The 25,201-nt window shown below is 34.6% G+C and overlaps 1 protein-coding gene across 9 annotated transcripts in view; it reads right to left on the reverse strand.

The window, feature by feature from the left end:
- PPFIA2 (PTPRF interacting protein alpha 2) overlaps positions 1–25,201 on the reverse strand; it is a 472,979-nt gene that overhangs the window by 58,102 nt on the left and 389,676 nt on the right. For 8 of the 9 annotated variants that reach the window (XM_029205874.1, XM_029205875.1, XM_029205877.1 and 5 more), the window contains 5 exons: positions 24,943–25,180; positions 20,818–20,847; positions 17,414–17,544; positions 15,535–15,689; positions 3,693–3,786 (listed from right to left, as the gene is read on the reverse strand). In XM_029205874.1, coding sequence (XP_029061707.1) covers positions 3,693–3,786; positions 15,535–15,689; positions 17,414–17,544; positions 20,818–20,847; positions 24,943–25,180 — 648 coding nt within the window. The remainder of the gene's footprint in view (positions 1–3,692; positions 3,787–15,534; positions 15,690–17,413; positions 17,545–20,817; positions 20,848–24,942; positions 25,181–25,201) is intronic. The other variant, XM_029205883.1, reaches the window with a different exon arrangement.

A 25,201-nucleotide genomic window follows, 5' to 3' on the forward strand; every position in this document is an offset into this window, starting at 1 on the left:
ATTGGCCATCCTGAGCAAGTAGCTTTAGGTCCTAGTGAAAACATTTGTTGGAGAGCTAAGAAAGGGAAATAAGTTCTTGAAGATCAGGATGATAAGTGTAAAAGAGAAGAAGTGAAGTTCTCAGGTCTAGTCTTAGAAATGAGGAAGATATTCAGTTTGTGTTAAATCAGAAAAGATGCTTGCCATCCAATGAAATCAAACAAGGGATGATGGAAAAGATCTCAGAGAGTAGTGACACATTGAGAAAACTGTGGAGAATCATAAATTTAATACGGAGACACATATTGCAAATAATAAGTGGCTCAATTCTTAAAGATTAGGAGAACTATACAACAAGACTGCAGAAAAACTGGTCCAATTTTAAAGGGGAAGGCTAGACAAATTAATATGAAGTACTCGAAGGATTACAAGATGAGTTTCAGTTTGATGCAATTATTGTAGGTATTGACTGTACTCTATATAAGCCTGGTGAAGAAATTTATGGAATTAAAGCTTTAAAGTAAAGTACAACAAAGATAAGATGTAGTAAAAATGAACCAGGTAGAACAACAATAGATTGACTTTAGACCTTAAGATTAGATGTTGTTCTGATGGAAGAATAGCACCTGAGTGATAATACACAACTCAGGAATTGACTTTAGACCTTAAGATTAGATGTTGTTCTGATGGAAGAATAGCACCTGAGTGATAATACACAACTCAGGAAGATAATACTCAACTCAAGAATTTTTAGAACAGTAGGTGCTTTAACAGATCCAGTATTGTTGATTTCCTATTTATCATTATAGGACAGTAGCTAGAAATATAAGAAAAACAAATTTCTGCACCAGAAAGCAAAGTAGAAGTAGAACAAAGTAGGAACACAGACCAAGTAAAATGCTTTAATCTACACGTGTTTAATTTGCTGGATGGTAAATGCACCTCAAATTAGACCTTTGTTTGGGACTGCTAACATTGTAATTTCTGAACTTTGCAAGAACTTGGAATGTCTTGAATGCTGCTTTCTGAAAGTATGTCCCCCATATGGTTTTTAAAAATGTGTCATAAGTAACTTATTTAAAGATTTCTTCCAATTAAGTTTAAATTCACAGATTGTCAACTGTAGATACCTGATATCCTAGTAAAGTTAAAAAGAAGACCTTTTTCCAGCTCTGCTATTCCCAGAGGTAGACTAGTGAATCTCTGATATGAACTTTGGTACAGTGATCATAGGTCTAAGTACTATGTCCTGGACACATCATTTGGCTTGGTCATTGGATAAAATGTAGAAAAACAACTGTTAAGAAACTATAGTCATTGCAACCATGCATGTACAATCTATAGTGTTCAACATTTTGAAATAGTTTGCTCCATTTTTGTGTGTATTTTTTCAAAAAAAGTACTTGAATTTTTTTCTATCTTGAAAGTAGACAAGTACACATGAAATTTGAACACAGAAAAGAGTATGATTCCTTGAAGCACACTTAAAGAGGATATGGTATCTTTTAAAAAAAGAATATTGGAATTGTTTAAATAAAATTGTAAGTGCTTTAGAAAATTTGAGAACGTGATCAATATTTAATCATAATTAATAATACATTTGATAGAAGTAAATTTTGAAACTATGTCATTTAAAAATAATTTACCTTGCTTATCTTGTAAAACCCATTACATGAAGGCACTTCACTCTTTGGTAACCCAGAAACCCAGGCATGGTGCCATGGAAGTCCTGAATAAGTGTTAGCACTTCCTTATATGTCTTACAAATACAGGTTGCATATTTGTGCTCATAGGGCTTTGCTATGAGATGATCAACAATAAGAGAGATATTTCTGTCCTTTCATTGATTAACAATGCTAGCCTTGTTGGATCCATTTTAACCCAAATATTATTATTCTATAGGAAATAGTTGTGCTAAGGAATGTTAACCTTTGTTGTATTATAGTTTGTTTTTAACATTCTTCTTAACATTCAAGACTAGTATTCTATTTACATTTAAAAATTATATTTTGCCAAAACATATTGCAAAATGAAACAATAAAGTCAAGCATAGTAAGATCTCAAACCAAGTCCAGAACTAAAATCATTTTCTGACTATGAGAATACTTAGGATTCAAGAAATAATTCCATAAAATTAATATCAAATCAATCCAACAGTGTGTAAACTTAACAATTGCTAAACTTTAATTCTAAATTTATGATATTGTCAAGTCATTGTATAATTGGAATTTTTTAACTTTAGTAGCTGTTAAAATGGACACTTAACTTGGTCCATAAACAACAAATGAACTATGTGAGGCACTGCCTTATATGCAATATGAAAACTGGCCAGATTGCCATTATTTGTAAATATTTCATTGTGGGAAAAATGAGAATTAACTTTTAAGGGAAATAAACCATGTCCATTAGTCAGGCTAGGTTTTGATTATTATTATTCATTTAGATTTAAAGCAATCTTAAATAAATACATTCAAAATCTTTAGACATCAAATAAATTTTAGAGTCAATCAAAGGAGAAAATTTTTTTTCTCAGTAAATAACCATAAAATGTAACATTTATTGATAGGAACAGATTGTGATAATATTTAAATACACTTTTGAGTAATCAGTAATGAAAGAGGAAATATTTATTAGTGTGGAATGTGACTGAGCATTTAATTGTCTTCAAGAAATAATGCTCCCACGGTCACTTCTTTTTTCTGAACAGTATTTCTACTAAATTTAGGTATATAACTAATTTTAGTAAGTAGAAAATTAATGACACAATTAGACTAGTGGACTTGTCTACAACTTGTAACTACATATTTCTTCATTATTAGCAAACATCTGCAAAGCAAGTGAGAAGGCAAAATATGAAATAAATTAATTAGCCTGACTAGTATAACCACGTGCACATTAGCATGACTAATATAACCATGTTACAATAATGATGCCTAAAGCAATGAACATTCTTTCATAGGAAAGAAGGTTAATATGAAAACTATAAACATAATGTAATATTTGAGAGGGAAGAAAAGAAGTAACCAACCAAATGATTCTGGGATATAGAGAAATTCTTTGGATTTTAAACAACATGGTCTAAAGGTCCTATTTCATCAGTGAAAATGTTACTAAGCTTTTAAAAAATATGTTATATATGGACCCACTTGCTTTCTAACAGCTGCTGAGACTCCAAAATTGCCAGTTTTGCAAGTCATTTAAAGGTTCCATATTATACATGAATGAAAAAAATACACTATCAGTTTCCTGACAGATGCAAAACAATCTGCTGTGAGTCTAAAATAAGTTTATGTTCAGTCAGTCAGAGAAACATTCTCCTTTTAAATACTCCATTTTAAGAGGAGGGCCTTTAATTGTTGTGAGAGGAACACAAAGTTGGATACTTTCTCATTTTATCATACCAATTCAGTAGAATTTAACATCAAATGGAATATTACATTATTTGTAGGGCTACATTTGAATATTTTAAATATATTTGAGTTTTGAAATAAATGATCTCTAGAAAAAAACTTTACTTCTACTATGGGCCAAAGATTTTTATTTTAATAGTTAGCCCATTATAACCATGAAACTGGTGCACCAAATAGTTTTAGGGAAGACCAGGACACTACTGGCCTCTGTCTATTGCTTTGTTTCCAATTACTCTCTTTTCAATTCCCCACAAACAATGACACTAAGTAAAAGTTAGGAAAAAAAAAAATCTCCAAACCTACTTTTTCTTCAGTCTTCTATCCTTCTCAGCTTGAGTTCCAAGTTTGCCTAACCCCAGGGACTCCTGAGCTGCAGCTTCAGTCTCCATAAAGCCTCCTGTGAAGAAGTAACTATTCATATTAGGTTGGATATATTGTGTCAATTCTGAAATTAAATTTTTAAAAGTTTATTTGAGCAATTGTTTAGTATTACATTTTTTTTTTTTTGGCCTGCCTTTGTATTTCTAACACAATATGCATTCGATGGCATGGGTACATACATAAACATACGCTGAGACAATGAAAAAAATAAAAGGTACCTCTTGGTAGACCATTCAATTGCACCTAGTAGCAATATAATACATGTAGCCTGTACACTGACAAACACTTGTATATATAGTTTGAAAGCTATGAGGTCTACTTTTCCTTATGAAAAATGAAAAAACTGTGCAGTGTGTGAGGTTTTTTTCGATGTTTGAAACGTGTGAAATTTTTCATATATAATGAAATAAATGATAGCCCAATGAGCAGAAACTCAGGTGTATGTCTTCAATTCCAAGTTGAGAGAATGGAGAAACATTTGCTGAGTTACCAAAACTTTCTGTATCTTGTTCTGGAACCCTCTTCTGCTCACCTGGATGACTCCTATATCCTTCAGTACCAACGTAACTTCCAGAACTTCCTATGTTCTGGCAGGCTTTGTTTTGTTTTGTAATTTTTATAATAATACCTGAAAAAATTCTAAATCTTTCTTCAAAAGATCCTGGTAAGACTTGTTTTTACCTAACAGGTCACAAATTATTTGATGTACTGTCAGTTTTATTGGCTTTGGGATATATCCAATATATATATATATATATATAACCTTGGGATAAGAGAAGGAAGAAAGGAAAGTGTGTTGGGCATCAAACAACTTTACAAAGCAATTATTTAGTATCTTTAAACATATCATTGTTCATAAATTATCTGTTGTAATTGAAAAATGAGAACTTAATCCTGGGCTCTGTTTTCTCTTTGCTATTTACTATGTGAAAAACATGAAGTCAAGGTAAATGAAAAATGCTCATTATTTTTAAGTCATTTTAATTGGAAGAGATTTAAATTTCCATTTAAGCTCAAGATTAAGTAGAAAGATTTAAGTTAATACTAATTCTTAAAAGTCTACACAAAAACATTCACCAATATATCAGTAAATAAGTACTATTAAGGATAATTTTGTTGTAATTATTTTTCATAATTCATTTAACAAATAATTTAAATACTCAGTATTATTAATTCTGGATCAGTGATATAAATAAGTTAATCTCATAGCCTACTAACTCTGTTACTGAACTGGATAATTATAAGAAAGTCCTCTTTAATTGAAAACACATTGATTGCTGTCTAGATCTTATTCAGGGATTCAGAGTTTGAGGACTGAAATTTATTCAATTATGCACGTATGCAATTAATACTTAAAGAACTTTTTATTGTGAATGATTTTCGTTGTTGGTATCATTAGGAAAGTCATCCACTAGTTGACTAAAGTACTCTTGGGACTCTCACTGTTGTGGCCTCTCCCGTCGTGGAGCACAGGCTCCGGACGCGCAGGCTCAGCGGCCATGGCTCACGGGCCCAGCCGCTCCGCCGGACCGGGGCACGAACCCGTGTCCCCTGCATTGGCAGGTGGACTCTCAACCACTGCACCACCAGGGAAGCCCAGGAAACATTTTTAAATGTGGGAATTTCCATTATGCACAGTGAGTGAATATTTTCATTTTATTTCTCTCATTGGTATACTTGCCCTACTGTATGTCCATAAATTACTATTCACAATCTGCAATTAACAATAAAATTGTTCTCTTGAAACATAAATGGAAATGAATAATGATTCACTTAAAAGTTTAAAATTCTTAAAAAAAAAAAAGTTAAAAATTCTTGATCAGTCCAGATGGGGACACAGAGATTGATGAGTAGACCCATTCTATAAACAATGAGATATTTTCAACCACTACACGGTTGAATGAACCAGGCTTTTTGCCCTTCTGAGCAAAGAACATATAAATTATGATTTAAATTTTTTTCAAGAACCCAACATTTTAATTAGAGAAAAGAACAGTTTTTAAAAAAAATAACACTCTGGAGAAGAAACAAAGAGAGCTCTAGAGGAATTTTGTGAGTCAAAACTAGACCCAGAAAAAGTAGATATTAGACTTTTCTTCTCATAAATAAAATTATAAAAATAAAAAGCATGAGGAGCTTGGAAATACTCTGAGCACTTCAAAATCTAATATCCTTTGAAAAGAATTTAATAAAGAATTGTCGACACATCCTGTTTGAAAATGCCAATAGAAAATGACACTTAAGGCCAAAGTAGGCAAAATTATTTTTAAGCAGCATATGTAGAACCGTACCCTTAAGCAGGAGCAAAAGTCTAATTATGTGCATTTTTTAAGCCCAAATAAAACATTTCTAGATGAGAAAAACATTCTTTCATAGAACTGATCCATCTGCCCCATAAATCCCAGGTTCGTCTTTCCAACCACCTGACCAGCTAACTGGTAGGATGACCTCAGTCAAACCAGCTTATGAACTCTTTTACTCTGTGGATGATTATCTAAATCTGGTGAGAGTCTGCTTCAATTCTTCCTAGGCATCAGTGGGATCCCATGGCTGTGTGGACTTTAGGAATATCTACTCATCTAGACCAATGTATTCATTAATCACATATGGCATTGAGTACTTGAAATGTGGCTGGTCCAAATTAAGCGCTCTGAGTATAAGATATGCAAAAGGTTTTGAAAACTTAGTACCAAAAAAAAAGAAAAGAAGATATCTAATTAATAATTTTATATTGATTACATGTTGAAATAATAATTTTTTCTATATTGGTTTAAATAAAATACATTATTAAAATTAATCGCCCGTCTCTTTTTACTTATCTTAATATGGCTACTAGAAAATTAAAAATTACATATGTAACTTATATTTGCGGCTTGCATTATATTCCTGTTCAGCAGTGCTATATAGTAGTGGTTCTATACTGGACACAGTAGCAGTTTCCAGAGGGAATGTAAATATTTGCATATGTTGATGGAGGAAGAGGGCCACATTTTTAGATGTCACAACGACTGCAAAGTGCAACCGATATATATTAGGTAGGAGACAAGAAATCTAAACTTCCTTCAATGAGTAGAAAATTCTTTAGTTTGCCCATCTTGAAATGGCAAGAGTCCCCAGTGAGAAACACTGGCTGGTGGATACTAAGGGTTACTTATTCTCCAGGAGATCCCTTAGGAATATGGAGAGAGCATCATTAACTCCATCCATCTCATGGCATAAAGTGCTCAGGCATAGAAGGCTCGAGTCCCATGAGCCAGTGTACATTCAGATAATAAATTGCTTATCACCTTGTCAGTGGCCCCCTAGTGCTTGCATATGCAAAAGCCCAAGCCAAAATTCATGTCCTCAGTGAAGTTCTCTGGGCACTCTATCACTCAGGCACACTCTCTTTTGTGAGGTTGTCAAGGACTTGGAAGTGTTTGAGACAGAATAACTTTTAGGGTGTGAGGGGCCTAGTCAAATATTTTTCCAACCCCTTTCTATACAAACATTTTGAGTAACCCAAAATTAGTGGGATGACAATCTAATGTGGTCCAATCTCATATGATACCATTCTAACAGCAGGAGTGAGTGATTCAATTGTTAGACCATCCTTCTGAACCAGGGTCAGGCCACTGGTCCAGAACAACCCCATAGGCAAGTCGCTGGCTTCCCAAGGCATCTGGTCAACCCCAGATACGAGGTAGGGAGTTAGGGAGAAACAGGGACACAGGTGCACATGGTTTGGTTGGATTAGGCACCCTGCCCAGATGGCACTGCCTTCCTGGCTAGTTACAGGTTCTGAAAGGTAAAAAAAAAATTTGAATGCTTCTAGAGACTCGACCTACACAGGTCCAGGTCTTGGGTGAGGGTGTTCTGCCCGGATGGCATTGCCTGCCCCAACCTCTCCCAGGCACCAGAAGGAAGGTTTTAGAGAATTTCAAGAGAGGTGCTACAGACTGTGAGGTTACCTAAGACCCAGGCTGAGGAATTTGAGGAAGGACCTTCATATGCCCAGATCTTTGGATGGTACTCGTTGGAGATATCTGTTCGTTTGGATTGTGAAGGCAAATATCTCTATGATGCCTGGGCCTCAGACTCCAATCAGAATAATATATTTCATGTTGACCCTTGAGGTACAAGTCTGTAGGAATTTCTGGCCAAAACCCACATTGCAAAAGCTCTGTATCTCCATTTTTCCCGCAGGGTTCCCTGTTATCGTATTAAAAAGGAACTCTAATTCCAGGGAGATTAAGACTATAGTCTGCTGCTGATCAGTAGTTTCATCTTTCTTCTACTTGACCTCACTTCGGTATTAATCCATACCACTCATTTTGATTTTAAATGCACTTGAATTTATAAGTGATTACTTAATTGTTTCATGACTCTTAGTCTGTTAGTTCTCTGGAGGATGCACCTAGGCACTGTGCCTGCTTCATAAATGGTATGTAATAAATGCATTCACAATTGAAGCTAAAAAATGCTTTCTTCAAAAGAAGACCCTTTCACTATGCAGAGCATGACTCATCTCTAATTGATACTTTGGGAAATTATATTGTATTTTCTAGTTCCATAACATCTAGGAATAATCTGAATTTCGGGGTAAAGGCCAGCACAGGCACTCAAATTTTACATGTAGAAAGGTGCTTGCTAACTAATGCTGGTGCAATGTTGATGTTGTTTCTCTCAGTGTGAAATTATTTTCTTCATTATGCTGATTATAACAAATCAAAGAATTCAGACCATTATTACATAATCTGACAGATGACAATAAAGGAAAGAAAACTGCAATTTATCAGGCAAAAATGTCTCTGAAATATATTGCTTCTCAAATATACCTAAAGGAAATTTGCAAGAGTAGTTTTTATTTTTTTTACTCAATAATATATGCATTTTATACATCTGTAATCAGAGATACTACCTGTATAATTTACATACATTTTTCTGTTTTTACCATTTTTCCATAGCTTTGCTATATTTTGATCAATTCCCCATTCTTGAAAATCTCTGTCTTTGATTTCTGTTTCCTTCTTGTAATGCCTCTTTTCTTTATGCTTACCATTCACTGTTGACATCTGCTAGGGTAGTCACGTGTGATCTGTTCTTTTTTCTTTACAGTCATTATTATTAGGACTCTCTGAAGGCCTGGGAGGGCTGGTGTTTCCTAGGCAGTAAATGTGTTAAAATCATATGGAACAGATGACTCCCCCAGAAGTAGCAAATGTTTTTAACATCACTACCTCTTCACTCTCTATTACCGTTTTCCTAAGCTGGTAAACTACCTCTAAAGCGTGGTACTTGATTGCTCTGACTCCTAACTCTCACTTCTGCTTGGATACTTGACCCTGGAACCTAGATCATTTCCTGTGCTGTGTCTGCTTCAATTTGCTGTCTCCTAATCTCTGCATTTCCAATCTCTCCACAGCTTGGTAACCTGACCCTCAATTTTTACCATTTCTTTTGCTTGATATTAATAATTTGGTTTCACACTCTGGACCCCAGACTGTACCCACTTCCCAACTAACCATAAAAAGAGCCAGGTTCCTTTCCATCATGTTTCCCTTGGAATTTGTCCTTTCATGTGGCTTCAGTACCCTTTTTTTCAGAGATAGGTCCTATTTGAAACTCAAGCTTTAACCTTTTCAATTCTGAAGGAAAACGGCACTTAGATGTTCCTAGTAGAATCAAACATATCCAGGGAGAGAAAAACTAATAATAATCGGAACTTTTTACTGACATTATGTCTATATGTTTTATAAGAAAATTTATAATATATTCTGTGATCTTTTTTATTATTGCCTTGAATTATTCTTTACTTTTTATGCATTTGTGTGTAATATCCTCAAGAAGTTATAAACTTTCTGAAAAAAATAATCATGTCTTTAATTTCATTAAGTTCCCAAACATGCTCCACGGGACTAGGAGCTCAGTGAGGTAATTTTTGATGGAAACAGTCCCACGAGTATGTTGTCTGGAGCACTAGACCAGGAAGTGACATCTGGGAACCACTGCTAATTCTCCTACCAAGCAGCTGCTTTGCCATGATGATTGTTAAAATCATCTCAGTTTCTGTATAATATAGAATGTGGCTCACTACATGATCTTTAGATATCTTCTAATTCTGAAAGTCTGTAATTTTAAAAATAATATGCATTTTCATAGTAAATAACTCATGGTATATATTTTGTAGAAGGAAGAGTTGCTGGGCCTAAGGCTTAAATGTTAGAGCTTCATAGATTCAGGATTACTGGGGTTGAAATAGATCTTAAAGATCATCCAGTCCAACTGCTTTCTAATTCTTGGACCCCTTCCACAACAGTTCTTACTTGTATTTACCTAGCTTCTGCTTGACCATCTCCAGTGACAAATAAGTCATTTTTTGACAAGCTAGCTTGTTTGTATACAATTATGACTCACCAGTGTTCTCTTTCTTACACTGAGATGAGGTTAATCTTTCTACAACTTTAACACTTTGGCTACAGTTTTGTACCCTCACTCAACAACAAAAAGACCAAAGATTCCGCCACATAACAGCTTTTCAGATATTCTTAATCAGCCATCCAGACAGGTCAGCAAGGAGAATAAACATACCCCTGTACTTAGCTACTCCTCACATAATTTCAGTCCTCATCAGCTTAATCCTCTCCTCCAACCTTTTTCCGAGGTTATGATATGCCTCCGAAAGTGTAGTAAACAGAAATGGATACTATTCCTTGGCTTTTGTTTTACAACAGCCGAACAGGATGGAAAAGTCTTCTTTTATCTCAATGCTGTACATCTATTAACGTGGACTACATTTACTGACTTATATATTGACTTTAGAGTTACCTGAAAATTCTAAATTTTCTTGTAAAAAATGCTCCTGAGAGTTATACTTTTAAAGTGGGATATTTTTGGACCTTCCAAATCTCAGTTTTTTGAGATAGTCTTTAAGGAAGAACACTGATTTTTTTTTTTTTTTCATTTGTGATTTCTTTCCCTATCAGTGATCCAAAAATCAGATTACTGGGCTGTCAAAGTATTCATGTCCAAGTGATTGGGGGATGTGAGGATCAAGAACAGAGTGAATCCTAATCTTGCCACTAGAAACCTGTATCCAAGGTGGCATCACTCCACTTATCATCACTATAAAGGAGGCCTATGCAACCAGTTATAAATCTCACCAAAGTTTTCCATCACAGGCCCCATTCTGACATCTTGTCTACAGGGCTGTCATGAGTTACAGCTCACGCAAATGCCTTTCCTGTTCTGTTACCAAGTAACTTTGTCAAAGAAACAAATGAACTTCATCTGATATGCCTATTTTAAACACAATTTAATTTGCTTTGTTTCAAAACAGGTTGATGCCTTCAGATAAAATTAAAAGTCAAGCCAGTCAAGATTCCAGTTACTGATGCCTAATCATGGATCTCGAGGTTCAGAACTCCTGTTCATGGTTGTCTTGACAGGACAGACAACGTAGCAGGTAAAACTTTTCTGGGCCAGAAACATATTCAAGTTTTTGATTTGTTTTAAATGAATGGTTGTCCATGTTTATATACTATCTGTCTCACTAAATTGAATGTTCTTTGACGCCAATGCCATGCTTTAACCATTTTCCTAAAGTCCATGGTTGGTACTCTATACTTCACATTGGCTCAACATATGCTATTCACTCAAAGTAGGAATAAATAAATGACTTTGGATTATCAGCATTCCCCCTGTCCCACCCCTCAAGATATCAACTCTCTTGGGCTTCAGTGTCCTCTTGTTAGTGCCTCTTTTCTGGATGAAGTTTTGCTTTTCAAGTAAGCAGATAGAGGCAAAAATGTGAGTTTTGGAATAGGTCCACTTATTTGTATATCTTGTTCACATAAGGTACACCTTCAGTTTATTCATTTTCTTTAAACTTTAAAATTACTAAACAAAAATAATAAAAATAAGAATTTTATAATTCCCCTTTTGGTCTGGGCAGTTTTTCCAGTAGTTTATTTTGGTTGGTGGCTTTTTTGACATTGTTCTTACATGTCTATGCCATTCACTTATATCTATTATTTGTTAGATACAGCTTTTGTACCAAAATTTTTTAGAATCTGTTTTTAGGAAGAGGTCACCTATTTCAGATCTACTACTTAAGTTTACATTATCATAAATATAGCTGTGAGTTTGTTACCATCCTCAAATTGCTTTGATACTATCTAGCCTTTCCTTCCATATTGGTTAAAACTGAACTTGTTTCTAGGATTTTATGTGTGGAAGTCAGGATATGGAAAGTTGTAAAGTGATTGACAGATGAGGAAGTAAAAATAGTAGTTGTGGACAACTCACTTAAGCTTGGATTATAAGGGCAGGGAAAAGATAAGTCAATATTTTGGGAAGATGGCAGGATTAATGATGACCTTTAAAATATGGATTAGACACGAGCATGTTTAAAGATTAATGGAGGGCTTCCCTGGTGGCGCAGTGGTTGAGAGTCCACCTAACAATGCAGGGGATGCGGGTTCGTGCCCCGGTCCGGGAAGATCCCACATGCCGCGGAGCGGCTGGGCCCGTGAGCCATGGCCGCTGAGCCTGCGCGTCCGGAGCCTGTGCTCCGCAACGGGAGAGGCCACGCAGTGAGAGGCCCGTGTACCGCAAAAAAAAAAAAAAAAAAAAAAAAAGATTAATGGAAATATCAGAGATGCTTTGCATCTGGATGCATTACTCAGGGGGGAAAAGCTGTGGTTATTCGGCTGCTAAGTCTTTAAAGGGTGTTATTGCATCCTGTATCTATTGTATGCTCTAGGAAGTAAGCAGAGGTATTTACTGGCCGTGCTGTCTCCGTGTCCCTCAATAAGATTGTCGAACCTGTTTTTGCATCTTTTCATATTGGTGCTTGTAATATATAAGGAAAATGAAAGAAGAAAGAAGAGAGAAAGAGAAACTAAAACCAGATCCCTAAGTCTGCTAGAAGGAATATTTCCTCTGCCAGGACACTCTCCCCAAATTCAACTGTGGCTTTCAAGGAGGCATGGTTCATATATATGTTTTATCTTTTTAAATACTTTATCTTTAAAGTATTTTTAGCTTTATTCAAATGCTTTTCAATGTGTTGCTTCCTTTGACTTTTGGAGTTTCCACATTTATATTGCCTCTGCTATAACACATTTGTAAAAATAGATTATATGTATATTGAATTTGATTCTACATGGTTAGTGGTTATCAATGCAGTCACATTGACTGACTCATAACTGAAGTTCACTTTATTACCCTAGCTTTTCAGATTGTTATATAAGGAAAATATTGTCCCCTTTATAATTATTATTCTCTGTGAATTACTAAGAATTCCTCCCTTTCTGTTTGTCATTCCTGATGGAATTGAGTGAACATTTTCATAGTTCTATTTAGAAAGTTTTCTTCTTCCACACCTCATTTCATTTAAAGGCATCTAGCACAGCTACTCTCAGGTTAACTTACGTTTCTTTGCATTTATAAGCTAAACTCTTTAAGAGTTCTAAATATTGGGACATGGTCCAAAATTTCAAATTTGGTTCTTTGACACCATCATCACTCTACCATATTACTTTCCATGCCATCATTTCCTATCTTCTATTTCTATTTTCATTGGTAGAAGAAAGAACATTGACAGTGCTCCCATGTCAGAATTTTCTAGATCAAGATATTAAAATCATGATCACTAGAGATGTTTCCCTAATTTCTTCTGATGTGTGAATCAGCAGCATTAAGTGGTAGCCCCTGGGTTTGGTAAGTTTTCATGGTCCTCCCCTCACAACCTGGATGTACATCTTTCAGGACACAAGTAAACATGAGTCCATATCCCTCAACCAAAGCACTAGTGGTACCATGTACCATTTCTTCTGGAAAAAAATATGAATTCCTGAAACCTACTTGTGTCTGTGTTTTCTTCTTATTTTCTCAAGTATTATTTTCAATAAAGACCTTTATTTTTGGTTTCTCCAGGAGCTTTGATTCACCCTCAGTGTAGCTTCTGTATAGCTCCAGAGGTATAGATTTTTGTCTTTGTCTTCCTCATCAGCATTGTAGTCCTTACTATGCTGCTGACACTGGCTTTGTTTATACTCGGTTGTTCTATGGAGTAAAACAAAATTGCTCAGAGCTCAGAAATCCTCTCAGGACTATAATGTGATCTTGAATAGCTATTGCTATTTTCTGACTTGGATGGAGTTGATAAGAACCTAATTGTAATTGATTCCCTTCTCATCTGTTCTGACATAGAGACACACAGTCACTGAAAATGGGTAAAAAGGCTAAGTTTCTAGAAGGTTCTATATTTTTCTAGACTTTAAATTATATCCTGGATACCTTGATTTTGACTATGAATAGTTGTCAAATAAAATAAAACAAATTTTATAACAATGTCTTGGCATGTACATTTTATATCCCCCAAGTAATCACCTTTTCTTTTCTTTCCTTATGCAATAATACTTTTCTTTTTTTATATCCTAAGGGGTTCCTATCCTGAGAAAGAGAAACCCAAAGAGGATTTAATTCTCCTGATGGTAACGCTCAATCACACAACTGGCTACTCATGTGTTATAAACATCGGTTTCCTATGGTTTCTGATGTTTTGTGTGGGTTTCATGCTGTGGAAGTGGGGAAAGATATTTTTGAATAATATCACGGTTGTAAATCTGCAAAAATGAATATTATTCTCAGAAATTCTTGCGGTGCCAGGGCAGGAAACTAAGTCTAGGGGCTGGGACATTACTTGTGAATAATAATTCCTTTATTTCAGAATCCAAAGGGAGTGCTAAGAACTTTGTATCATTCTGTTCATCACTTACTATTAGAGGTAGGAGCTAAATCCTTTTCCCTGTAACTTAACTCTAGTTCTAAATTAAATAGAAGGAGAAGAGCAGAGAAAAAGAAGAGGCAATCATAAATAACCAAGATGATGAAAAGAGATTTCAGAAAAAAAGTAAATATGTAGAAAGACACCAAAGAAAAAAAAGATCAAGTGTATATATCATCATTTTAGAAAATACATCTCACATATTCTTGTTGTTTCAGACTCTCCATCTATCCATCTATCTATCTATCCATCCATCTATTAACAAGGTATCTATGTATTTATATATTTACCTAGGGTCATTTCAAACGTACTGATCTATTTTATTCAATTAGTCACCAACAATAATTAATTCTAACACAATCTCTATTGCCAGATTCTTCCCTCTGTCTCTCCACCTACATGTTGTTGAGTTTGTCAGTGGAAAGTTGTGACAGTTTAAAACAAAGAAACCTTGCCTTTTTTTACATTTTATGCCATTTATAATGCTTTATTTTGACCTAAAAAGAATTCTTTTGGATTTTTTGTAGGCTTCTTAATTTTTTCAACAGAAAAGCTTTTAAATTCACACAGCTAAGCTCTTATACACATCTATGCAGTATACTCAATGGTTTTAAGCTGGTTTTGAAACATGGCCCTAGGACAACTATCTCAGTTCTGCAAATTACTAATACATTGTTTACTCATCAATAAATAAGGATGACAGTAATATCACTTGCCTCAGAGGGTCCTTGTGTCTATCACAGTGTTAACATTACATAAATTCTAGTATTGTTATTAACAGAGAAATCAAAAGGACTGAAAGTTTTACAGTATTCTTCCTTTGAAAGTTTTGTCAAGCTTGATTCAGCTGTATTGGATTAAATACAGCTGATTAAAACAGAAAGTTTGTCAGGTAGGAAAAAAATAAAAATATGAGAAATGGAACGAAAGACAGATGGATGCTAAGAAGTGAGGAAAATGAGTGGCAGTGGAAAGTCAAACATGCATACTTACGGAGCTGCCCAAGTCGAGCTTTTTCTTTTTTACCAAACAAACGACCTATTGAAGACTTGATTCCTTTCTTCTTGGGGGCTTTGTGAAGAGAGTCTTGGCTGCTGTTGGCACTGCCAAGCCCAAGGCTTTCAGCCTCGAGGGAGGCAGTTAAACTACTGTAAAACACGAAAGAGGACAAACTGCTTGCTTTGGTGTAGCATCCACAAGGTACACAAGATTAAATTCCTTGATAAAAGTACGAAAGGAGGAACAAGTACACTTTGAATGTTATTTTCTCCTTTTTTCCCATGTTTTTTCTTAAGCATATTAAAGTGTGATTTCCTCAGGCTTAGGGCCCTGAGCCTCCAGGTTTTCTCTAGAAAAATTTCTTTTTTTCTCAAATATATTTTCCTTATTTTTCATACAATATCAAACTAATCAATGAACATAGGTTGGTTTATTAACTTATAAATTCTATAAATTAGCCCTTGACTCTTTACCTATTTCCTTCTTGCAGAGTTTGATTTTTAGATCTTAAACATAATGACCTATGACAAGAAATTTAAATATAGCTAATAAAGTTTATGCTCTATTCTAGCCCATGGTTTTACTGGATTTTCCTCTAGCTATCTTTCTCTCTCTCAGTTTTGGAGACTAATTCATTGAATTTTAAATCACCTGTGAGATTTTGAAGTAACAAATCATATACCCGAGTGATCACTGTATATTTTTTCTTACAGTTCTCAGGTATTCTTTTAGGTACATGATAAGCTGAAATTATTTCCAAGCAAGCTGATCTAGGTTCCATTCCTGGTCAATGTATCTGACACTGTATTAATAGGGTAGGTTCAATGATACTGTTATCCTTCTTTACAGCTGTTAATTTGACAATATTGTGATGAGTTATTTAACTTTATTCATCCAAATTAATCTGAGTTCATATTCTCTAAACTCCAAAAGCTACTGCTTTTCATATATTACAATATATTTCACTCTTTTATTTTGAGAGTAAAGTAAGTATAAATTTTGAATCTGGAATAACTTTTTTCACATTAGAAATTAAAAATAAACAAAACAGGAAAAAAAAAGTCGGCTGGCACAGAAAGCTCTGTTTTCAAAACCGTTTATTGTAAAACACATACTATTTAGAAGACAGATTCTTAAAGTATTAATCGTTAAGTCACTACATTCGGTTATAACAGTTAAGTGTTCAGAGATGCTGTAATTGATGACAGTGAAAGAACATACATTTAAGATGTAAATTGCATGCTTAGACTTATTTATGGCATTAATAGAGATCTGCTTCAATTTTTTAGGCAGATGGAAAGGACAGTATGAAGAGTTGCTATGACAAATGGGGTATTTCCCCATGTAAACTTTTCTTTTAATATTTCGGCAAATGTGTTTTTTTTTTTTTCTTCTCTAAGGAGGAGCTGTTATAGCTGGCACTTGCAGCACCAATAGGGTGATTTACATACCTGTCTGTTAAAAGTAATCGGGGTACAAGCATGGACTTTTCAGACCTTAATTATCCTTATACTAGAAGCCAGATTTATAGTCTTGTATTAGAATCCTTTAGTTTTTTGTAACTATTCTAATAAGTCCTTCCTGTAGTCTGACTCCGTTTTAATAGGAAATATCCACTAAAAGTAGAAAATCTATTCTCATAAATATTGGCTAGTAACAAGACCATAAATATACAGTTAAATTTAAAACTGAAAATTTGATCTCAGAATGAAAATTTGTTTTTTTCACAAGTGACATTGTGGAGAGGGAGCAGAATTATAGCTTAAATCAAAAATTTTATATAAATTTTTAAGTAGTCTGTTTGATACTGAAAGAAGGAGGAATATTTTTGGAAAGAGAACATACAATGTGCAGTGTGCTGGGAGAGTCATACCTTCGGGCATCATTGTGGTAGGAAGAAGGGAGGGTGTGAGTCATCCTGACGGCTCTAGGGGTAGGGGGAGGAGAAGTTTCACATTTAATTGTTGCTTTATCCTCCCGACCATCTTCTTCTACCACTGCAATCTAGAAGCAAAAACATACGTCAGATGAACTTTTTCTAAATTTCAACTGAAACTGATGAAAATGGAGAATCAATAAAGCAAGGCTATTTGAGTAATTCTAGTATAAAAGCAGAACAAGAAACTTGGGGCATATAGGTATTACATATATAAATTCACATTATTAAAGAGTATGAATTTCATAACTATTTAAAAATTAAGACACTCCAGTTAACACACACACACACAGACACAGAAATAGACTCACTACACAAATATATTATTTAAGAGTAAGTAAACACCATAGATCAATATCCAGGGACTATGAAACAGCTATCTTGGAATCCATTTGAATATATCAGAATGTAAAAGCTTTATAAAAAGTTATTGAACACATATTTGAGCTAATTCACTAAAATATGCATAGTTAGGTTATTATAACATGGACATTTTTAAGTGGGAGATTTTTGAAGTGAGAAGTTGGCAAAATATAACTGTATCAGATAAAGTGTTTTAAATTAGGCTATTTAAATGTGTTCCCAGATGTTTCAAAAAAGAGTTGCAGTTTATAAGAAAAAAGCTTTCTTTTTAAAGTGAGAATAATAAAAGGTAAGAACAGAATTTCTGCAAATTTTTTCATTTCATTACCTCTCATGGGAAAATTGACAAAGGCATACAGAGCACCATAAGCAGATGGGATGGAAGGGATTTCTTTAAAGAATTTAGTTCAGAGTCCAGAACAATTCAGGATACCATAAATTTTGTCAGAGATATATAGAACTGTAAGAGTTTTCAAAAATCAACTTAATTGTACAATAAAGATATTTTTAAAAACAATGCTGCATTTTTTCATAGCACCATTGTGCATTAAAACATATATATAGAGAGAGAGAGAGAGAGAGAGAGAGACAGAGAGAGAGAGACAGAGAGAGAGAGAGAGAGAGAGAGTGAGAGAGAAAGACAGATTGTAGAAAGCATAGCTAAAAGATATACGGTTCTAGAAGTTCTGTTGAAGAAATTTCTCAATATGGCTATAACAAAATGTTTAAAGCTGTGTTCTCATCTTTTGTCTATACCATGTCTTGCTAGTTTCTACATTAAGCTATTATGCATAAGTGTGTTATATATGATAAAGACTATGTGTTGGAGAAACTTAATGAAATTGTTTGTCTGGGCTCTTGTCATTTAAGCCTAGGTTACTTTTAACAGCTTAGGCAGTCATCTTAATAAGATCTCCTCTCTCCATTTCAAAGAGCACAGTGCTACCAGAAGAACTGTTTTCAGGAACTGCTTTCAGCATGATGTCAACACTATGGAAAACCCTTTCTAAACTCACATCTCATCTAAACTCATAAAGCATATTTCTAAACTCTTCCTAATACGTACTTAAGTTTTCACAATTCCATTATCTAACCATGATTGTTTTCCACAATTGTTTCTGTGAAGCCTGATTACTTCTGTTTCAGATGTTTTCCTGAAACACACTCATAAAATGCCCTCCTCTCTCCACATGGCGGGTCAAACTAGGCCAACTTTACCAAAATATCAGCTCTTAAAAACATCATACACAAACCATTTCTCTGAATAACACTTAGAACTCACACTATATAAACAAAGTGGAGGAGAAAAGCTTCATAATCAGCGATGGATTTGAATCTTGGTTTCTCTTATTGGTTGAATGACATGTGCTAATTACTTATCTACTCTAAGACTAAATTTCCTCATCAATAAAATAGAAGTGATAATACTTAGTTTAATTTGTCCTTTTGATGTACAAATTAAATCATGCATATAACTCCTTACCCTGATATATATATATATATATATATATATATATATATATATATATAAAACAAATTTTAACTTGTGGTTTTCTTTCTTATGACCTACCTTTCTTACCAATCATCTCTTTACTCCCTGAATTCCCTGAGGCTATATTTCTGCATGGGACCTTCCTTTATGATCTTGTTTTCCTTACACACACTGAAATTCTTTTACATCATCTGCTCAGATTTCTTCCTTTATTCCCAGTATAATCCTTTTAAGTGGTGGAAGAGGTCAAAGAAAAATAGTAATAACATTATGCATGGTAAATTTGACAGCTGAGAACTAACTGGTAGTGTCCAGGAGACGATGCTAAAAGAAGATAGAGAATGGAAAATAAAAAGAAATTCAATCAATCTAAGGCCATGTAAGCATAGTATGGATTCCCTTAATTTAAAAAAAGTTCCCTGGTTCCAGAATTATTTGGGCATAGGCTGACTACCACATCTTGAAGATGCTGAAAATAGATTGATGTACTGGATAGTAGGTTGAACCTTTGAAATTTGTCCCATCTGATATCCTGTGAGTCTGAGCTCTGCCATTCTCAGTCATCTAACAAGTTGTCATTTTGTGAATCAGAACTGTAGTGCATTTTGTTTCCTATACCAATATTTATTCTCTTGACTTCATTCCAAGCAGTAAAGTAGTATATTAATTCTATTTTTATATTTTCTGTATTTGTGATGCTCTAGTATCTGAGACCATGCTGAGAATGCCCATCGCAGGGCTAGCTAATTCCTAGAGATAGGTAACTATGTTCCTGGAGTGTGTCTTCCATATGCAAACAAATCATCTTCATCAGTACCTCAGATCCTCTTCTCTATCTGGCTCTTACATTCCAGGAGGCACTATTCCTCTGTCTTAATCATCCCTGGCCAGGTATCTGACAACTAGAGAGAGCCCCTAGACCCTACAGCCCACTGAAATTGTTCAAACTAGCCAATCTTAAACCTGCTTACCCTGCCTTTCCATTCCTACAAAAACCACAATAAACATTCCTTCCCATGCTTTCCTCTCACTCTTTCTGACTGCTGACCTGGTGCTTCCCATTGACCCGGCATAGTGAAGCAGGTCCCTTGCTCTTGGGAAGTAGAAGCAAGAAGCTATCACTTATTGGCAATTGTTTCTTGATTTGTTGGTCTTATATATCTGAATAATGGTAAAACCTATATTTTAACACAAGCATCATTGTTGTTCTAGATATCGACAGTAAACTATCTAATTCTACCAAGAGAGATCTAAAAATTCTGTGGGAAATCGGGATATTTTAGTCCCCACAGTCTAATCATTATCCTAGAAAGCATAAACAATTTTATTTTGAGACATTTGCTCTTATGATCATATTTAAACAATTCAAAAACACTTAAATACTTTTAATATTTTTTATAAAATGCTTCAGTTAGAAGAAATATAATTTTAAATCTCAGAAAAAACAATGTTCAGTTAGTAATCAGATCAAAGAAGTGTACAGTACCTTTCTCCGATGTTTCCTTAGATCACTTGGCTGTGATTGGCAGTAATAAAAGCGACATAAAACAGAACCAATTAATGATTACCATTTGACCATGTCACAAGTTAAATAGTATCTATAATTTAACTACCTTTTTTTTGTTTTCATTCCATTCTTTTCAAAATAAATGTCTTTTAACCATTATAAAAGCATTCCTCCAGGGAACTATTTTAGAGAGGAAACTTCCTAGATGGCATGTTGCAGGGGACAGGTCTTCATGATGGGATCATGTGTATATACGTAAAACATGAGACATGAGACATGGACCTTAGGGGATATGAAGCACATATGGAGTGAGCTAGCCAGAAGTAAATATGAGACTATATCCTCCCGAGAAAATATAGATGGGAGTGAAGAAGACTATGTGTAAATGAAGATTCAATGCACATATATGTAGTTTATAAACACTCCCTTTTGTCTCATCTACACAGGGCTTTGGACCTTCTCAGGGCGGATATGCTGTTCCTATGTGATCTCAAACTTCCTGGCGTCCTAACAAACTTTCCATCTCCAAATACCAAAAGCTCTGGCCTCAGTATATCATATTTCTGGGGCTGCAGTTTTCCTGTCAGTGCTCTTTTAGAGAATTTTTAAAAAATAGTTATTTATTTATGATCCTAGATAAAACTTATTCACTTAATATTTGTTAATTTTTCTTATGTAAGTAAAACATTTTACTAAACTATTCCATTATACTTTACATTTTTGTTGCTATTGAAAAATGGGTTGATTTACCTCATTCAAAATTCAAATTAGATATCGCTAACATGTTATTTATGCCTATGGATTTGTGGTGAGGTAAAAGTAAATACAAATAGGCTTTATTATCAGGACAAATAATAATGTTTGCAAAACATATAAACATATACAATATGAATGAATACAATGTCTTTTCAATCTCTGTCCCTAAAATTTCAAATTTTGCTCTGAATATTCAAACATGAATTATATGCAACAAAATTATTTTTTCTCCAATATTTTCTACAGGTAAAAGAAAACCTTCCTGTCTTTCACTATAACAATAACGAATTTGACGACAAAGTTTTGTTAGGTGATAAAGACTTTCTGGGTTTTATTTTTTGTTTTTCTGAGTCAGATATTAAACATTTAAAATATTTTTTTTTACCCTCAGGAAATGCTCTAAATATCTGTGTTTTTTTTGAACTAGGTGTCTCTTATTTATTTATTTATTTATTTGGTTGCACCGTGTCTCTTAGTTGCAGCAGGCAGTCTCCTTAGTTGCAGGAGGCGGGCTCCCTAGTTGTGGCATGTGAACTCTTAGCTGCGGCATGCATGTGGGATCTAGTTCCCTGAGCAGGGATCGAACCCGGGGCCCCCTGCACTGGGAGCGTGGAGTCTTAACCACTGCACCACCAGGGAAGTCCCTCTAAATATCTTTTAAGTACTCTAATTATAGTATAATAATGCTGATTTACCACTGATTTATTTATAACTAACTGCTCAAGAAAATGCATGAAAGCAGTGGCATCCTATTCATACATACATAAACATTATGTCTAAATGGCTATGAATATATTATTTTATTATTATAAAAATAATAACACTGTCAAGGGTTATAATGCTAATATATAATGAAAATATTTAAAAGGGCAAAATACTAGGTTGCAAAAATGTAAGGAAATAATAGCAACACAGAAATAATCAAAGTTTTCTTAATTTGAATGCCAACTAAATTATGCTCTGTGGGCCAATATTCTTACCGTAGCTTTGATAATAAATAGGTCATCAATTACATATGGATAAACTAAGCCAGGGACAATATCATTTTTAGTTAATAAAATCAGATGGACAGTTCCTAGATTTCTAAAATAAGCAGATCATAATGTAGATCAGTATATTGGGTTAGTTTATCTTAGTACATTGGCTAAAAGTTTGTGCTGTATCTAGCTGGGATCAGCTCTGATTAGCTGGCCTTTATTTGGACTTGCCATGGTCTGTGCTATCTACTTTAAAATATCTTTAATATCAAGTCCGGAAATAAGCAAAGAATAGTAAACTCAATGGCCTAAGGAGGTAAGTATTTCCTTTCAAAAAATTTTTTTTCATCATTTCTCGTTTATACAGATTTACTTGCAAGTTCCATAATTGTAAAGAGTTTGGATATGGGAAATATTGCCTCACCATATAAACAGTTTTCTGTATCAATTCTTAGTCGCAAAGTTAAAGAAAAAGATATCTAAACTGACAGACATAACAGAAATTTTATGAAGATAAAATTTTAAAACTTATTTACTTATAAGGTAGTTTTCCCCTTGGGGTGACAGTATCATATATATACATACACACATACATATGCACATATGTGTGCATTTATATAAATTAATTCTAATGAAAATAATCTTTACAGGTTTTTTTTTTGCCACAATACACATTGTTGCAACATAGTTATTTAAAGATACCACTTAGAAATTGAGTTAAACTTCTTTGTTCAGATATTATACACACCCATATACGCAGAGAGATGCAGGCATTGTGACACTTTTTATAGAAGTTTCACAGCCTTCTGACCAGAAACAGTATATACACTTAATATTCTTCTGTCATATTATTAATTTCTCCTCCATTTATTACATTTGTGCTAGATTTTTGCAGTATACAAACTATTATTTGACCTATTTGCATTTTACTTAATCTCTATCCCCAAACTTTATATATTTATTTTATTTTTTAATTTTAATTTTTTTTTTTTTTTTGCGGTACGCGGATCTCTCATTGTTGTGGCCTCTCCCGTTGCGGAGCACAGGCTCTGGACACGCAAGCTCAGCGGCCATGGCTCACGGGCCTAGCTGCTCCGCGGCATGTGGGATCTTCCCGGACCGGGGCATGAACCCATGTCCCCTGCATCGGCAGGCAGACTCTCAACCACTGTGCCACCAGGGAAGGCCCAAACTTTTATTTTTAATTGGAATTTTATTGTTTTAATAACATAGTTTTAATATTCATTATACAAAACATAGAATTTTACCTCCATAAAGAGTTCAGAATATTTAAATCTTCATTATTGTTGTCATTTCAACATATTCCCAGGTAATCACAGAAAAAAAAAAAAAAGAACAGTATATGCTTTTGAGTTAGCAAATCTGAAAAAAAATCCAGCTCCTCTTTACAAGCTGTGTTGAACAAGGACAATTTACCCATACTCTCAACATTCCAGTTACTTTCGCTCGAGATAATAACATTTTCAAATGTTATGACGAGAATCAAGTGGCTAAACATCATGACATTCAGTAGTCATTCCACCTAACATTATTTTTAGCAAGGAGTACTTTGATTTTTTTCTCTCTTATGTTAAGGGCACTTCCTAATTTAGGTTTCCAACTTTTAATCCCAAAAGAAGATACATGAAATAAAGAATTAAAGAATAAAGAAGGGTGAAAATGTTGATATGAATTATAAAACTCAGTTGGGAAACTGCTGCTATTGTTGATGGCTCTTCTTTTAAAATTATATTATGTACATTATAAAATTATAACATTCTATGTTGGTGTATTGAAGTGATTATAATAAATAATTTTTGAAACTTATTGTGTTAAAAATAACCCACCCAGGGCTTCCCTGGTGGCGCAGTGGTTGAGAGTCTGCCTGCCGATTCAGGGGACACGGGTTCGTGCCCTGGTCCGGGAAGATCCCACATGCCGTGGAGCGGCTGGGCCCGTGAGCCATGGCCGCTGAGCCTGCACGTCCGGAGCCTGTGCTCCGCAACGGGAGAGGCCACAACAGTGAGAGGCCCGTGTACCGCAAAAACAAAACAAAACAAAACAAAAAACCCACCCAGTCTCAATCATCAAGGTATCATCAGTAAAAATGAATTTAATGGTTTAAGTCATTCAGATTTCTGATGTGATATTTAGATTTCTGCTCTTCCATTTACTTATTATGTGACCTTGGGAAAGTTACACCTGTGTAGGCTTCGTTTCCTCACTTCATAGTGGGATTAATATTTGTATCTACCACATAGGTTTGTTGAGAAAAAAAATAAAACACACAGAAAGTCTTTAGACTAGAATAGATTTCAGCTAATGCATCAGTAATTCTAATGGAAGCAAAGGTTCTCTGGACACATCATACCAGTGTCATGACTCCCATCCGATCCATTTCCCTGGCAGGACTTCGAGGGGTGAGCTTTGGTGTTGAGTGTCCACTGGGGGGAGATGAACTGGCCAGCGAAGAAGCTGTAACCGAGGCAGTGATGGAGGTACCTGGGTGGACCCTTGCTAAATTCAGGCCTTCCAGACTCACACTAGCCACTCTATTCTCAATTTCTTCAGCACGTAACTCTGTAGATTCTTTTTCTTCCTGAATTAGTCTGAAAGATACAGTTTATTTT

This window comes from Monodon monoceros, unplaced genomic scaffold, assembly GCF_005190385.1.
Source record: "Monodon monoceros isolate NGI ecotype Baffin Bay Population unplaced genomic scaffold, NGI_Narwhal_1 Super_Scaffold_6, whole genome shotgun sequence".
NCBI lineage: Eukaryota > Metazoa > Chordata > Mammalia > Artiodactyla > Monodontidae > Monodon > Monodon monoceros.